The sequence below is a fragment of the Giraffa tippelskirchi genome, chromosome 7, assembly GCF_054371585.1.
Source record: "Giraffa tippelskirchi isolate mGirTip1 chromosome 7, T2T-mGirTip1v1.2.pri, whole genome shotgun sequence".
NCBI classification, from domain to species: domain Eukaryota; kingdom Metazoa; phylum Chordata; class Mammalia; order Artiodactyla; family Giraffidae; genus Giraffa; species Giraffa tippelskirchi.
In genome coordinates this window covers 63632358-63648487 of record NC_137281.1, presented here as the reverse complement: position 1 = coordinate 63648487, position 16130 = coordinate 63632358, and the positions used below count along the sequence as shown (strand labels likewise).

The 16130-nt window shown below is 55.4% G+C and overlaps 2 protein-coding genes and 1 long non-coding RNA gene across 4 annotated transcripts; 2 read left to right on the top strand and 1 right to left on the bottom strand.

Annotated features, from left to right (window-relative positions):
* Positions 1-968: 968 nt before the first annotated feature.
* Positions 969-16042, bottom strand: LOC145513995 (uncharacterized). 2 transcript variants are annotated; one of them, XR_014059799.1, is made up of 4 exons: positions 15838-16042; positions 11424-11649; positions 8193-8304; positions 969-4004 (listed from the first exon to the last, which is right to left on the bottom strand). It is a non-coding gene; the product is annotated as an uncharacterized LOC145513995 (long non-coding RNA). The 2 variants fall into 2 exon arrangements; XR_014059800.1 differs by lacking the exon at positions 15838-16042 and having other exon boundaries at positions 8193-8397.
* Positions 3998-6154, top strand: LOC145513949 (uncharacterized). Its single transcript, XM_081511023.1, has 3 exons — positions 3998-4539; positions 4939-5251; positions 5508-6154. The coding sequence occupies exons 1-3, from the start codon at positions 4303-4305 to the stop codon at positions 6128-6130; spliced, it is 1173 nt and encodes a 390-aa protein (XP_081367149.1). The 5' UTR covers positions 3998-4302; the 3' UTR covers positions 6131-6154.
* LOC145513938 (uncharacterized) lies at positions 8732-13799 on the top strand. Its single transcript, XM_081511004.1, has 3 exons — positions 8732-12184; positions 12584-12896; positions 13153-13799. Exons 1-3 carry the CDS (start codon positions 11948-11950, stop codon positions 13773-13775), a joined length of 1173 nt encoding a protein of 390 aa, XP_081367130.1. The 5' UTR covers positions 8732-11947; the 3' UTR covers positions 13776-13799.
* Positions 16043-16130: the final 88 nt, after the last annotated feature.

Below are 16130 nucleotides of genomic sequence, written 5' to 3'. Positions count from 1 at the left end.
TATGTGGGAATCCGGCGGGGGTGGGGGGTGGATGAAGGAAGGTGTCCTTCCCCTCTCCAGTGCAATTTGGTTTGGTGAGTCTCAAAGCTACCAGATGGCACTTCCCAAGTCAGGCCCCCGCAGGAATCAGGGTGGGCTGCGTGCCTCGGCCCCTGCCACAGGGACAAGCCACACCAGTGGCCTCCCTGAGCTCAAATGGCCGGATCTGGGGGTTCTGTCTGGGTGCACACCTCCTTGCTGTGGCCAAGTTCCCCCCTTCTCTGAGCACCAGCTTCATCCTCTCGAAGGAGGACATCGATTGCTACCTTGGCACGTTACTCTCTTCATCCTGTGAAGACTCATTAGGCTTATCCTACAATTACTAGCTGGCCCGAAGAGATATCTCCTGAATCCAGATTAAGCTGGAGTCTCCCAGGCTCATCTGGCATGTCTTCCCTGAAGTCTGCCAAAACCCACACCCTTGCATTTCCAGGGACTCCCCTTAGCCAGCTGGGCAGAAAACCCAGCATGCTTCAAACAAGCTGACAGACAAGCGGGAGAGGACTCACGGGCAGACGGCCTCCCTCAGGTCTCGGGTGGAGCTCTGGGACCACAGCAGCAACGGGCCATCCCAGCCCCTGGGCTCAGCAGCGCCCTCATTCTCAGGCCGGCGGCTCTGCCCTGAGGGGAGCAGGAAGGTCACCAACTGCCGCAGGCGGACCTCAAGCCCCTCCCACTGCTGGAGCCTGACCTCCCCCGGCCCCACCCCTTCCCCTACCCCAGCAGGACGAGAGCTCGTCTTCCCCTGGCTTCCAACGTCAGGCCCGGCCCTGGGCCCCGATTGGGCACTGCCCCAGTCCGGAGCCAATCACAGTGGCCAGGGAGGTGGAACGCACCGATTGGCCAGGGCCAGGTCATGTGACCATGCTCCCCAGGAAACTCAAATATTACCAAGATTCCCTAACAAACCAATGAACAAAATTATCCAGTAAAGGCAAACCGTACTTTTTAATGAGGCCAATGTCACAGAAAAAAAAAAAAATGCTTCACAATGAACTGCTCAAGGAAGCTACTAAATAAACTTTCAGAAAAGTTAAGTCGTTTTTTTTTTTTTTTTTAATAGGGTGACGGAGAGCTATACCTTTCCCATCTATGTGAATTTAGGTTTAAACTAGATTTCCCTTGGCTATTATATAAGACAAAAAACCCCACATCACCCCCTTTCACTCCCCCCACCCCCAAAAAGTGTTTTAGTCTATTGAGTTTTTGTGTCCTCAGTTGTGTCTGATTCACGGCAACTCACGAACTCTACACAGCCAGGCTCTTCCGTCCATGGAATTCAGGGCAATTTTTTTCTGTCACAGTAAATGCCCACCCTGGGTGATCCAAAGGCAAGGGCTCAGAGGCTCCTGAGAGACTAACTCCTTTCAGCTGAGCACAGAGCTGGCTCCTCACTGGGATGCCTGTGGCCTGGGGCTCCCAGAGGGGAGAGCAGCACTCGCCCCACCGTGTGGTCACTGCTGGAAGTGCAGGCTGCTCCTCACTCCCCCTTGACAGTGTCCCTGAGGGCAGAACAGTGTGAATCTATCTACTCAAGGTGGAAATGCAAACTCCGATGCAACCAAACTTCCCACAAGGTCTCCAAAACCACTCAGGAACAGGGAATTGGAAACTGCAGGGCATGACATGAATGGAGATGGAGGCTTGACACCTTACACCGAGTTCACTTCCAGTTATCCCTAGACAAAGTTTCCATGAAAACTTGTCACAAATCTAGAAGAACAATGAGCAGAAACCGGACACGTGCTTTGAGTCTTCACACACAAAACTAAAAGGCAGTCCACAAAACAACCCAGAGAATACAGTGGACTTTGCAAAATCAAAGATATCTACTGTGGGAAAGACCTCATTACAAAAGCAAAAGACAGGTCATACATCGCGAGACGAATGAGTGGAAACACAAAGCTTCTCAAGGACGTGTCTCCAAACAGACAAAGAACACCAACACAACAAGCCTGTGAAAACTAGGGAAAGGTCTGAAGGGACACCAGACTGAGGAAGACACACACAGAGTATCCCGGATGATGTCCAGCACTGAGGGCCTGAAGAAACAACAGTCTAGTTGCACTCCCTCAGGCCTGTGTGACCCTGGATGAGGCCTCTGTTTCCCGGTGGCTCTGAGAGATGGACAGGGAGGAAGGGGAAGAGAAATCACTTGCACTTCTAATACTCACAGCAAAGTCTTCCAATGAGAAGGGAATTATCACCCCCACTGACAATGCCATTCACTGAAGTGATACCCACGAGTCCATCTAACCCAGAAGGGAAGGAAGGACCTGTTCTCACAAAACGGCGAGAGATGGAAGAAAGAAGATCAAGCCCACACCAATCACTGGAAAGAGAAGCTGTGCTCAGGGCTTGAAAGAATTCCTATTGGGAAAATGATGTCACAGCCCCACAAGGCAATCCACAGCTTCGATGCTATTCCTCCCAAAATGCCAATGCATTTTCGCACCGAACAAAGAATTGCAAAAGGGGTTACGGAAACAGAAAAGAGCCTAAATTGTCAATACAATCCGACGAAAAAGCCCCGATACGGACATCCAAGGTTGTGTGAAAGGAAATTAGACGACCAAACTAGGATCCTCAGGAGAGTATCGGAGAAGGCGATGGCGACCCACTCCAGTACTCTTGCCTGGAAAATGCCCTGGACGGAGGAGCCTGGTAGGCTGCAGGCCATGGGGTCGCGCAGAGTCAGACACGACTGAAGTGACTTAGCCGCAGCGGCAGCAGCAGGACGGTATGCTATTGGGAATACAACAACACACACAGATCCAGATCGATGGAATAAAGTTGAGGGTCCAGAAACAAACCCCGGCATCCATGGTCAACTCATCTCTGACACAGAAGGGGAGAATATCCAAATGGGAACAAGAAAGCCTCTTCAATCAATGTCCATGGGAAAACCAGACAGCTACATCTGAAGAACGCTATTGGTTTTGATCTCACACCACCTCAATATCGGGGAAAAACCTCACCCTAAAGACTGATGTCATGAGATAGCTAGAAAGAAGCGTAGGTCAAAGGCTCCTTAACATCAGAGTCTCCTTGCCATTTGCTGGGCGGAGGTAGAAATGGGTCTCTTCAAGTAAGGGGAAGAGGGAAACCAAGTACACCAATGGGTTTCCATCCAATGGAACCTCTTCACAACAGAGAAGCTAAGCATTCACAAATGCAAAAGATAGGAAACGGAACATGAGAGACTCCTTGCAAGTGGTGTATCTGAGAAGGGGTTCATATGGAAAGAGACGAAGAATGCACAGCACTCAGATTCCAAGAAACACCACCACCACCCTTGACCCTTCCCCCATGACCAACTCCGACCTAAAGCCTTTCTCTCCCTCTAACCTATCCCTAAAACATAACCCTCATCTAATCATATACATGGGCATTCCTAGCATCCATCCATCCACACACGAGAGAGAAAGAGGAAGGCACAGACTGAATCGAGAAAGGAAAAGAGAGGGACACAGCCAGAGAGAGACACGGAACCAAAGAGAGGAAAGGAGTCGATGGTCCAGACTTTTCATCAATCTGTCTCGAAGGTAGAAGCAATGACAGCGCCCATCCACCCCAGAAGGGGGAAAAGGACGGAAGGTTTGGAGAGGAAAAGACAAGAACGCAGGGAGCCATTAGAAGCTCAGCCACCCGCAGAAGCCGAGCTGGGACACTTGAACAGAATCTCAATGGAAACAGAGGACCAGAAAGTTGGCTACTCTTTTCTATAAGAGAGGGAGACCTTCGAGTCTTCCTTTCGGTCCTCCAACTTGCATGCGGGGTCTCAAAACAGTCAGGAGGGGGAGTGCCTTTTCCTGGGTACCACGGCGCATCCAGGCCTCGTTCTGCCCCATTCTGTGCTGTGTCAGCCCTGGATGGCGTCTTTCTTTCTGAAGTCTCAGCGCACAAGCTCCACGTGATATCGGCCCCAGGTGGAGAGGCATGGAGCTGCTCGTAGGCCGACAGACCTAGGAAACAGATGGGAGAATGACCCCCACTCTGCAGATGGAGAGACTGGGGAAACCCTGAGGGGCATATGCTTGTCCAGGGCCACACCACTTATGAGAAGAAGGAGCCTGGTCTGAGAGCAGCGGGGTCCTCGGAGCTCAGGCCCTGGCTGCACCCAGGCCTCCCCAGGGCTGTGGGCTGGGCTGTGTGGCTGTCACTGTGCCTGCACATGGCCTAAGGGGGGTGGTCGAGCAGTCAGAAACCCAGAGATTCCCTTGGGAAGTTTTGGGGAAGGGACCTCAGCACGAACCCCAGGAAATGATGTCACCTGCCGGCAACAGAACCCAACAGAACCCGCAACCCGGGTATCCAGGCCTCCAGAGCGGAGAGGAGCCCCCAGCCAGATCACTTGCTGCCAGGATGTTCTGCTGTTTGCCCCTGCCCAGAGGCCGGGGCCTCAGGAAAGCTCACAGGCAGTGTGCGTGGGCACCCTGTCGACGTTGGCTCAGGGCACCCCCGAGAGGCCTCTGGCCCTTTGCCCGGAGAAACAGAAAGGTAACACGGGGAGCCCCAGGCGGGGCCAGGCCACCTCTCCCATGCCACCCGGAAACACCGGGTCCTTTGCCTGTGTGTGTGGATGCGGGTTTCTCGGGGTGTGTCTCCCTCAAGGAAGCCCAGGCGGATGTGGGGTCAGAAGCCTGTGGACAAGTTGTGTCCACACCCCAGGGGAGAGCAGGCTGGGTGGGATGGGGAGAGTGCGGGCAGCGCCGGCCGCCCAGGCTGACCTCACACCCTCAGGTGGGTCTCTTTCCTCCCGGGTGGGGATCTGAGCAGACACACGTCTCTGACCCTTCTGGGAAGAGAAGTTCGAGCAGGCAGAAGCAGCGGCTCCACTGGCCAGGCCCAGCTCGGAAAACTCCCAGCACGGCTGGCTGACGGTCACTGTCGTTGCAGAGCTTCCCACGTGACGAGGCCGAGGACGGGGACACCCCGTCCACCTCCCGGAGGGAGGGGTCGGAGCACCACCCCCCCGCCCGTGAGGCCCAGTGCAGGCTCCAGGTGAGCGTGCCCACGGAGGCATCAGCCCCACCGGGGGCGAAGCGGAGGCGGGGAAGGCCTGCTGCCGAGACACCGCCCAGGATACACCCGGCGGCCCAGTCTGAGGCTGCCACGGAGCTCAGCACACCCGGCTCCGACCCAGAGTCCCGAGAACCCCGGCCTCTGAGGCAGCAGGAGGACCTGGAGCCCAGCACGCCAGAGCACAGAGGTGAGGACGCTGGGGCTGGTGCACGGGAGTGTGTGGGGAGGGGGTGCTGAGCTACACAGGGACGAGTCCCCGAAAGATGCTGCTGGGCCTGCAGCAAGCGCTGGCCTCACACCCCCACCCCCATCTTGCACACTTCAGTCCCAAAAGACATCCGACCCGGGGTATTCTTTGGGAATCTCTTGGAAGCTTTCTGTCCCGGGATACGCACATGCCAAGGCTGGCCTGTGGGCAAACTTTGCTTCTCCCCCGGCTCTAGCACTGGCCTCCAACTGGAACCAGGCTCTACTTCCCAGACCTGTCCCTACAGAGGTGGTGGCTCCAGGTGCAGGACCCAGGGATCCACCGAGGCCAGATGGAGAACCGAGACTTGCCCTCGCAGAGACACCAGGCCAGCTGGGTACTGGCCAGCACACCGGGCAGATCGGATCTCCGTGCCTGCAGGACCCCCAGCCCCAGGCACTGATGTCCCACCCCCTCAGCCAGAACCTCCACCTCCACGTGCACCTGTACCTGCTCGGGCTTTGGCAGGAGAACCCGAGGCAGAGGAGGAGTCACCGCCTCGGCAGGGAGAGCCTGCCCTGGCTCCCGCGCAACACCCAGACGCCGACGATGACTCACCCGCCCCTGCAGGAAGAACGAGCCCCCGCTCTGGACAGAGACCCAGAGCCCTTGCCGGAAACACCACGTCCAGGGGAGCGGTCGGCTCTGCAGCCTCCATCCCTGTCTGCTCACCGTGGAGGCCGGCAACTCCGTCTGCCCCCAGGGGACATGGAGTTCCTTTCCCCTGAACTGCTTTGCATTTGGTTTGTTTCCACCTTTCTGGTGATGTTTCATTTTTTGTATGGTTTCCTGTATTTCTCTTGGTTAAGTTGGGATTAGTAAACTTTTTCATCATTGTTGCAATTTGGGAACACTGTTGTGTAACTCTGGTGATACTGTGTTACCATCACCACTTTGTAGTTTCAGACCCGTTCGATCTTTATGCCCCACCCCCCAACAAAGCCTGGATTCAAGGCAAGCACGCCCTGTTCATCCCTCCCCCCGATCCTGAACACAACTTCACCTTTTCTTTCTGCATTCCTTCCTATATTCTTGGTGTCCCCAATCAATGACTCTCAGTGAAATGACTGAAGGAGTTTTTTTCGGACTCTCCACCTACTGTAAGACTCCATTGGAGAGTTCTCATTTTTATGTCATTTGAACTAGCCTTTGATAGCTGAAAGGACGGTGTACGTCCTTTCAAGATATCATGTGCCAAACGAAGCCCTTTTGGCAAATGCCATCATTATCTCCAGGCAGGCATTGCTGTTTGAAGGGTGACATCTCAGCCAGAAGGCAGAGGCTGAGCTCCTCTTGTTGCACCAGCTCCCAAAAGAAGCCAGGAAAGGGAGCTGGAACAACAAACCACCCCAACGCCCAGGAAAGCGTTCTTCACGACAGAAGGCTAGAAAATGACCCAACAACCTTGTGGCCCAGAACCCCTCTAGAAAAATCACTGTTCCATAAAAAAGAGAAACACATGGGAAGTTCCAAGGAGAGGCAATGCCCATGGCCAGTGTACTTTAGAGACGGCCTGACCGCTCCGGGGAAGACACGCACCGACGGAACCCCTTGGGAAACAGCAGTGATAGTCCTCACCGTCGTAAGGGTTTCCTCTGGGGACAACCTGCCCTGGGCACCACATGAGGGAGCAGACCGGCTTCTCTTCCTCTGCCCCCACACCGTTCACTCATGAAGGCAGCTCAGGTGTTCTCATGCCCTGCCTGCCTGCCTGCCTGCCTGGCTCATGCGTGAGCTGTGCCCACCTCCAGGGCAGGACTCCACCTTCTCCTCTCTGTGTACCGTGAATCTGCACACAGTGGGCTTTCAGAACCTTAGGAGACTTGAGCCATTCCCACTGGAGCCAGAACCCTCCCCAGGAAGGAAAACAGCTGTGGAGTCATTTTGGCCCCAGCACTGGTTCCCAAACCCTGGCGGCTCCTACAGCCTCTACGGTGTGAAGAGGGAGGTCCCTTTTGACAGAGCTTTCCGGCTGTCAGATCTAAGCTGTTGTTTCCCTGTCAGCTGTGTCTCTTCCGTTGCAGCCAGGTGGGCCACGCTGCTCCAAAGGAGCTCACAAGCTGAGTGGCAAGGGAGGTATTGAGAGGACAGGGATGGCTACAACGTGCTGCAAACTGAGTGAGGGTCCCCACAATCCTCAGCAAAGGTCTGTGGTGTGCAAGTGGGGAGTAGAGGGCCCCCAAGTTCCAAAGGAAGGGAGGTACTCGGGAGCTAAAGCCCTTGGCTGCTGTGGTAGCAGCTGCAGATGGCAGCTCGTCCACAGTGCACTTCAAATGAGGTCATATGAGCGGGACTCTGGAAATGGCTCCGAAATCCAGAGAAAGGGGTCAGGGTATGTGGGAATCCGGCGGGGGTGGGGGGTGGATGAAGGAAGGTGTCCTTCCCCTCTCCAGTGCAATTTGGTTTGGTGAGTCTCAAAGCTACCAGATGGCACTTCCCAAGTCAGGCCCCCGCAGGAATCAGGGTGGGCTGCGTGCCTCGGCCCCTGCCACAGGGACAAGCCACACCAGTGGCCTCCCTGAGCTCAAATGGCCGGATCTGGGGGTTCTGTCTGGGTGCACACCTCCTTGCTGTGGCCAAGTTCCCCCCTTCTCTGAGCACCAGCTTCATCCTCTCGAAGGAGGACATCGATTGCTACCTTGGCACGTTACTCTCTTCATCCTGTGAAGACTCATTAGGCTTATCCTACAATTACTAGCTGGCCCGAAGAGATATCTCCTGAATCCAGATTAAGCTGGAGTCTCCCAGGCTCATCTGGCATGTCTTCCCTGAAGTCTGCCAAAACCCACACCCTTGCATTTCCAGGGACTCCCCTTAGCCAGCTGGGCAGAAAACCCAGCATGCTTCAAACAAGCTGACAGACAAGCGGGAGAGGACTCACGGGCAGACGGCCTCCCTCAGGTCTCGGGTGGAGCTCTGGGACCACAGCAGCAACGGGCCATCCCAGCCCCTGGGCTCAGCAGCGCCCTCATTCTCAGGCCGGCGGCTCTGCCCTGAGGGGAGCAGGAAGGTCACCAACTGCCGCAGGCGGACCTCAAGCCCCTCCCACTGCTGGAGCCTGACCTCCCCCGGCCCCACCCCTTCCCCTACCCCAGCAGGACGAGAGCTCGTCTTCCCCTGGCTTCCAACGTCAGGCCCGGCCCTGGGCCCCGATTGGGCACTGCCCCAGTCCGGAGCCAATCACAGTGGCCAGGGAGGTGGAACGCACCGATTGGCCAGGGCCAGGTCATGTGACCATGCTCCCCAGGAAACTCAAATATTACCAAGATTCCCTAACAAACCAATGAACAAAATTATCCAGTAAAGGCAAACCGTACTTTTTAATGAGGCCAATGTCACAGAAAAAAAAAAAAAAATGCTTCACAATGAACTGCTCAAGGAAGCTACTAAATAAACTTTCAGAAAAGTTAAGTCGTTTTTTTTTTTTTTTTAATAGGGTGACGGAGAGCTATACCTTTCCCATCTATGTGAATTTAGGTTTAAACTAGATTTCCCTTGGCTATTATATAAGACAAAAAACCCCACATCACCCCCTTTCACTCCCCCCACCCCCAAACAGTGTTTTAGTCTATTGAGTTTTTGTGTCCTCAGTTGTGTCTGATTCACGGCAACTCACGAACTCTACACAGCCAGGCTCTTCCGTCCATGGAATTCAGGGCAATTTTTTTCTGTCACAGTAAATGCCCACCCTGGGTGATCCAAAGGCAAGGGCTCAGAGGCTCCTGAGAGACTAACTCCTTTCAGCTGAGCACAGAGCTGGCTCCTCACTGGGATGCCTGTGGCCTGGGGCTCCCAGAGGGGAGAGCAGCACTCGCCCCACCGTGTGGTCACTGCTGGAAGTGCAGGCTGCTCCTCACTCCCCCTTGACAGTGTCCCTGAGGGCAGAACAGTGTGAATCTATCTACTCAAGGTGGAAATGCAAACTCCGAAGCAACCAAACTTCCCACAAGGTCTCCAAAACCACTCAGGAACAGGGAATTGGAAACTGCAGGGCATGACATGAATGGAGATGGAGGCTTGACACCTTACACCGAGTTCACTTCCAGTTATCCCTAGACAAAGTTTCCATGAAAACTTGTCACAAATCTAGAAGAACAATGAGCAGAAACCGGACACGTGCTTTGAGTCTTCACACACAAAACTAAAAGGCAGTCCACAAAACAACCCAGAGAATACAGTGGACTTTGCAAAATCAAAGATATCTACTGTGGGCAAGACCTCATTACAAAAGCAAAAGACAGGTCATACATCGCGAGACGAATGAGTGGAAACACAAAGCTTCTCAAGGACGTGTCTCCAAACAGACAAAGAACACCAACACAACAAGCCTGTGAAAACTAGGGAAAGGTCTGAAGGGACACCAGACTGAGGAAGACACACACAGAGTATCCCGGATGATGTCCAGCACTGAGGGCCTGAAGAAACAACAGTCTAGTTGCACTCCCTCAGGCCTGTGTGACCCTGGATGAGGCCTCTGTTTCCCGGTGGCTCTGAGAGATGGACAGGGAGGAAGGGGAAGAGAAATCACTTGCACTTCTAATACTCACAGCAAAGTCTTCCAATGAGAAGGGAATTATCACCCCCACTGACAATGCCATTCACTGAAGTGATACCCACGAGTCCATCTAACCCAGAAGGGAAGGAAGGACCTGTTCTCACAAAACGGCGAGAGATGGAAGAAAGAAGATCAAGCCCACACCAATCACTGGAAAGAGAAGCTGTGCTCAGGGCTTGAAAGAATTCCTATTGGGAAAATGATGTCACAGCCCCACAAGGCAATCCACAGCTTCGATGCTATTCCTCCCAAAATGCCAATGCATTTTCGCACCGAACAAAGAATTGCAAAAGGGGTTACGGAAACAGAAAAGAGCCTAAATTGTCAATACAATCCGACGAAAAAGCCCCGATACGGACATCCAAGGTTGTGTGAAAGGAAATTAGACGACCAAACTAGGATCCTCAGGAGAGTATCGGAGAAGGCGATGGCGACCCACTCCAGTACTCTTGCCTGGAAAATGCCCTGGACGGAGGAGCCTGGTAGGCTGCAGGCCATGGGGTCGCGCAGAGTCAGACACGACTGAAGTGACTTAGCCGCAGCGGCAGCAGCAGGACGGTATGCTATTGGGAATACAACAACACACACAGATCCAGATCGATGGAATAAAGTTGAGGGTCCAGAAACAAACCCCGGCATCCATGGTCAACTCATCTCTGACACAGAAGGGGAGAATATCCAAATGGGAACAAGAAAGCCTCTTCAATCAATGTCCATGGGAAAACCAGACAGCTACATCTGAAGAACGCTATTGGTTTTGATCTCACACCACCTCAATATCGGGGAAAAACCTCACCCTAAAGACTGATGTCATGAGATAGCTAGAAAGAAGCGTAGGTCAAAGGCTCCTTAACATCAGAGTCTCCTTGCCATTTGCTGGGCGGAGGTAGAAATGGGTCTCTTCAAGTAAGGGGAAGAGGGAAACCAAGTACACCAATGGGTTTCCATCCAATGGAACCTCTTCACAACAGAGAAGCTAAGCATTCACAAATGCAAAAGATAGGAAACGGAACATGAGAGACTCCTTGCAAGTGGTGTATCTGAGAAGGGGTTCATATGGAAAGAGACGAAGAATGCACAGCACTCAGATTCCAAGAAACACCACCACCACCCTTGACCCTTCCCCCATGACCAACTCCGACCTAAAGCCTTTCTCTCCCTCTAACCTATCCCTAAAACATAACCCTCATCTAATCATATACATGGGCATTCCTAGCATCCATCCATCCACACACGAGAGAGAAAGAGGAAGGCACAGACTGAATCGAGAAAGGAAAAGAGAGGGACACAGCCAGAGAGAGACACGGAACCAAAGAGAGGAAAGGAGTCGATGGTCCAGACTTTTCATCAATCTGTCTCGAAGGTAGAAGCAATGACAGCGCCCATCCACCCCAGAAGGGGGAAAAGGACGGAAGGTTTGGAGAGGAAAAGACAAGAACGCAGGGAGCCATTAGAAGCTCAGCCACCCGCAGAAGCCGAGCTGGGACACTTGAACAGAATCTCAATGGAAACAGAGGACCAGAAAGTTGGCTACTCTTTTCTATAAGAGAGGGAGACCTTCGAGTCTTCCTTTCGGTCCTCCAACTTGCATGCGGGGTCTCAAAACAGTCAGGAGGGGGAGTGCCTTTTCCTGGGTACCACGGCGCATCCAGGCCTCGTTCTGCCCCATTCTGTGCTGTGTCAGCCCTGGATGGCGTCTTTCTTTCTGAAGTCTCAGCGCACAAGCTCCACGTGATATCGGCCCCAGGTGGAGAGGCATGGAGCTGCTCGTAGGCCGACAGACCTAGGAAACAGATGGGAGAATGACCCCCACTCTGCAGATGGAGAGACTGGGGAAACCCTGAGGGGCATATGCTTGTCCAGGGCCACACCACTTATGAGAAGAAGGAGCCTGGTCTGAGAGCAGCGGGGTCCTCGGAGCTCAGGCCCTGGCTGCACCCAGGCCTCCCCAGGGCTGTGGGCTGGGCTGTGTGGCTGTCACTGTGCCTGCACATGGCCTAAGGGGGGTGGTCGAGCAGTCAGAAACCCAGAGATTCCCTTGGGAAGTTTTGGGGAAGGGACCTCAGCACGAACCCCAGGAAATGATGTCACCTGCCGGCAACAGAACCCAACAGAACCCGCAACCCGGGTATCCAGGCCTCCAGAGCGGAGAGGAGCCCCCAGCCAGATCACTTGCTGCCAGGATGTTCTGCTGTTTGCCCCTGCCCAGAGGCCGGGGCCTCAGGAAAGCTCACAGGCAGTGTGCGTGGGCACCCTGTCGACGTTGGCTCAGGGCACCCCCGAGAGGCCTCTGGCCCTTTGCCCGGAGAAACAGAAAGGTAACACGGGGAGCCCCAGGCGGGGCCAGGCCACCTCTCCCATGCCACCCGGAAACACCGGGTCCTTTGCCTGTGTGTGTGGATGCGGGTTTCTCGGGGTGTGTCTCCCTCAAGGAAGCCCAGGCGGATGTGGGGTCAGAAGCCTGTGGACAAGTTGTGTCCACACCCCAGGGGAGAGCAGGCTGGGTGGGATGGGGAGAGTGCGGGCAGCGCCGGCCGCCCAGGCTGACCTCACACCCTCAGGTGGGTCTCTTTCCTCCCGGGTGGGGATCTGAGCAGACACACGTCTCTGACCCTTCTGGGAAGAGAAGTTCGAGCAGGCAGAAGCAGCGGCTCCACTGGCCAGGCCCAGCTCGGAAAACTCCCAGCACGGCTGGCTGACGGTCACTGTCGTTGCAGAGCTTCCCACGTGACGAGGCCGAGGACGGGGACACCCCGTCCACCTCCCGGAGGGAGGGGTCGGAGCACCACCCCCCCGCCCGTGAGGCCCAGTGCAGGCTCCAGGTGAGCGTGCCCACGGAGGCATCAGCCCCACCGGGGGCGAAGCGGAGGCGGGGAAGGCCTGCTGCCGAGACACCGCCCAGGATACACCCGGCGGCCCAGTCTGAGGCTGCCACGGAGCTCAGCACACCCGGCTCCGACCCAGAGTCCCGAGAACCCCGGCCTCTGAGGCAGCAGGAGGACCTGGAGCCCAGCACGCCAGAGCACAGAGGTGAGGACGCTGGGGCTGGTGCACGGGAGTGTGTGGGGAGGGGGTGCTGAGCTACACAGGGACGAGTCCCCGAAAGATGCTGCTGGGCCTGCAGCAAGCGCTGGCCTCACACCCCCACCCCCATCTTGCACACTTCAGTCCCAAAAGACATCCGACCCGGGGTATTCTTTGGGAATCTCTTGGAAGCTTTCTGTCCCGGGATACGCACATGCCAAGGCTGGCCTGTGGGCAAACTTTGCTTCTCCCCCGGCTCTAGCACTGGCCTCCAACTGGAACCAGGCTCTACTTCCCAGACCTGTCCCTACAGAGGTGGTGGCTCCAGGTGCAGGACCCAGGGATCCACCGAGGCCAGATGGAGAACCGAGACTTGCCCTCGCAGAGACACCAGGCCAGCTGGGTACTGGCCAGCACACCGGGCAGATCGGATCTCCGTGCCTGCAGGACCCCCAGCCCCAGGCACTGATGTCCCACCCCCTCAGCCAGAACCTCCACCTCCACGTGCACCTGTACCTGCTCGGGCTTTGGCAGGAGAACCCGAGGCAGAGGAGGAGTCACCGCCTCGGCAGGGAGAGCCTGCCCTGGCTCCCGCGCAACACCCAGACGCCGACGATGACTCACCCGCCCCTGCAGGAAGAACGAGCCCCCGCTCTGGACAGAGACCCAGAGCCCTTGCCGGAAACACCACGTCCAGGGGAGCGGTCGGCTCTGCAGCCTCCATCCCTGTCTGCTCACCGTGGAGGCCGGCAACTCCGTCTGCCCCCAGGGGACATGGAGTTCCTTTCCCCTGAACTGCTTTGCATTTGGTTTGTTTCCACCTTTCTGGTGATGTTTCATTTTTTGTATGGTTTCCTGTATTTCTCTTGGTTAAGTTGGGATTAGTAAACTTTTTCATCATTGTTGCAATTTGGGAACACTGTTGTGTAACTCTGGTGATACTGTGTTACCATCACCACTTTGTAGTTTCAGACCCGTTCGATCTTTATGCCCCACCCCCCAACAAAGCCTGGATTCAAGGCAAGCACGCCCTGTTCATCCCTCCCCCCGATCCTGAACACAACTTCACCTTTTCTTTCTGCATTCCTTCCTATATTCTTGGTGTCCCCAATCAATGACTCTCAGTGAAATGACTGAAGGAGTTTTTTTCGGACTCTCCACCTACTGTAAGACTCCATTGGAGAGTTCTCATTTTTATGTCATTTGAACTAGCCTTTGATAGCTGAAAGGACGGTGTACGTCCTTTCAAGATATCATGTGCCAAACGAAGCCCTTTTGGCAAATGCCATCATTATCTCCAGGCAGGCATTGCTGTTTGAAGGGTGACATCTCAGCCAGAAGGCAGAGGCTGAGCTCCTCTTGTTGCACCAGCTCCCAAAAGAAGCCAAGAAAGGGAGCTGGAACAACAAACCACCCCAACGCCCAGGAAAGCGTTCTTCACGACAGAAGGCTAGAAAATGACCCAACAACCTTGTGGCCCAGAACCCCTCTAGAAAAATCACTGTTCCATAAAAAAGAGAAACACATGGGAAGTTCCAAGGAGAGGCAATGCCCATGGCCAGTGTACTTTAGAGACGGCCTGACCGCTCCGGGGAAGACACGCACCGACGGAACCCCTTGGGAAACAGCAGTGATAGTCCTCACCGTCGTAAGGGTTTCCTCTGGGGACAACCTGCCCTGGGCACCACATGAGGGAGCAGACCGGCTTCTCTTCCTCTGCCCCCACACCGTTCACTCATGAAGGCAGCTCAGGTGTTCTCATGCCCTGCCTGCCTGCCTGCCTGCCTGGCTCATGCGTGAGCTGTGCCCACCTCCAGGGCAGGACTCCACCTTCTCCTCTCTGTGTACCGTGAATCTGCACACAGTGGGCTTTCAGAACCTTAGGAGACTTGAGCCATTCCCACTGGAGCCAGAACCCTCCCCAGGAAGGAAAACAGCTGTGGAGTCATTTTGGCCCCAGCACTGGTTCCCAAACCCTGGCGGCTCCTACAGCCTCTACGGTGTGAAGAGGGAGGTCCCTTTTGACAGAGCTTTCCGGCTGTCAGATCTAAGCTGTTGTTTCCCTGTCAGCTGTGTCTCTTCCGTTGCAGCCAGGTGGGCCACGCTGCTCCAAAGGAGCTCACAAGCTGAGTGGCAAGGGAGGTATTGAGAGGACAGGGATGGCTACAACGTGCTGCAAACTGAGTGAGGGTCCCCACAATCCTCAGCAAAGGTCTGTGGTGTGCAAGTGGGGAGTAGAGGGCCCCCAAGTTCCAAAGGAAGGGAGGTACTCGGGAGCTAAAGCCCTTGGCTGCTGTGGTAGCAGCTGCAGATGGCAGCTCGTCCACAGTGCACTTCGAATGAGGTCATATGAGCGGGACTCTGGAAATGGCTCCGAAATCCAGAGAAAGGGGTCAGGGTATGTGGGAATCCGGCGGGGGTGGGGGGTGGATGAAGGAAGGTGTCCTTCCCCTCTCCAGTGCAATTTGGTTTGGTGAGTCTCAAAGCTACCAGATGGCACTTCCCAAGTCAGGCCCCCGCAGGAATCAGGGTGGGCTGCGTGCCTCGGCCCCTGCCACAGGGACAAGCCACACCAGTGGCCTCCCTGAGCTCAAATGGCCGGATCTGGGGGTTCTGTCTGGGTGCACACCTCCTTGCTGTGGCCAAGTTCCCCCCTTCTCTGAGCACCAGCTTCATCCTCTCGAAGGAGGACATCGATTGCTACCTTGGCACGTTACTCTCTTCATCCTGTGAAGACTCATTAGGCTTATCCTACAATTACTAGCTGGCCCGAAGAGATATCTCCTGAATCCAGATTAAGCTGGAGTCTCCCAGGCTCATCTGGCATGTCTTCCCTGAAGTCTGCCAAAACCCACACCCTTGCATTTCCAGGGACTCCCCTTAGCCAGCTGGGCAGAAAACCCAGCATGCTTCAAACAAGCTGACAGACAAGCGGGAGAGGACTCACGGGCAGACGGCCTCCCTCAGGTCTCGGGTGGAGCTCTGGGACCACAGCAGCAACGGGCCATCCCAGCCCCTGGGCTCAGCAGCGCCCTCATTCTCAGGCCGGCGGCTCTGCCCTGAGGGGAGCAGGAAGGTCACCAACTGCCGCAGGCGGACCTCAAGCCCCTCCCACTGCTGGAGCCTGACCTCCCCCGGCCCCACCCCTTCCCCTACCCCAGCAGGACGAGAGCTCGTCTTCCCCTGGCTTCCAACGTCAGGCCCGGCCCTGGGCCCCGATTGGGCACTGCCCCAGTCCGG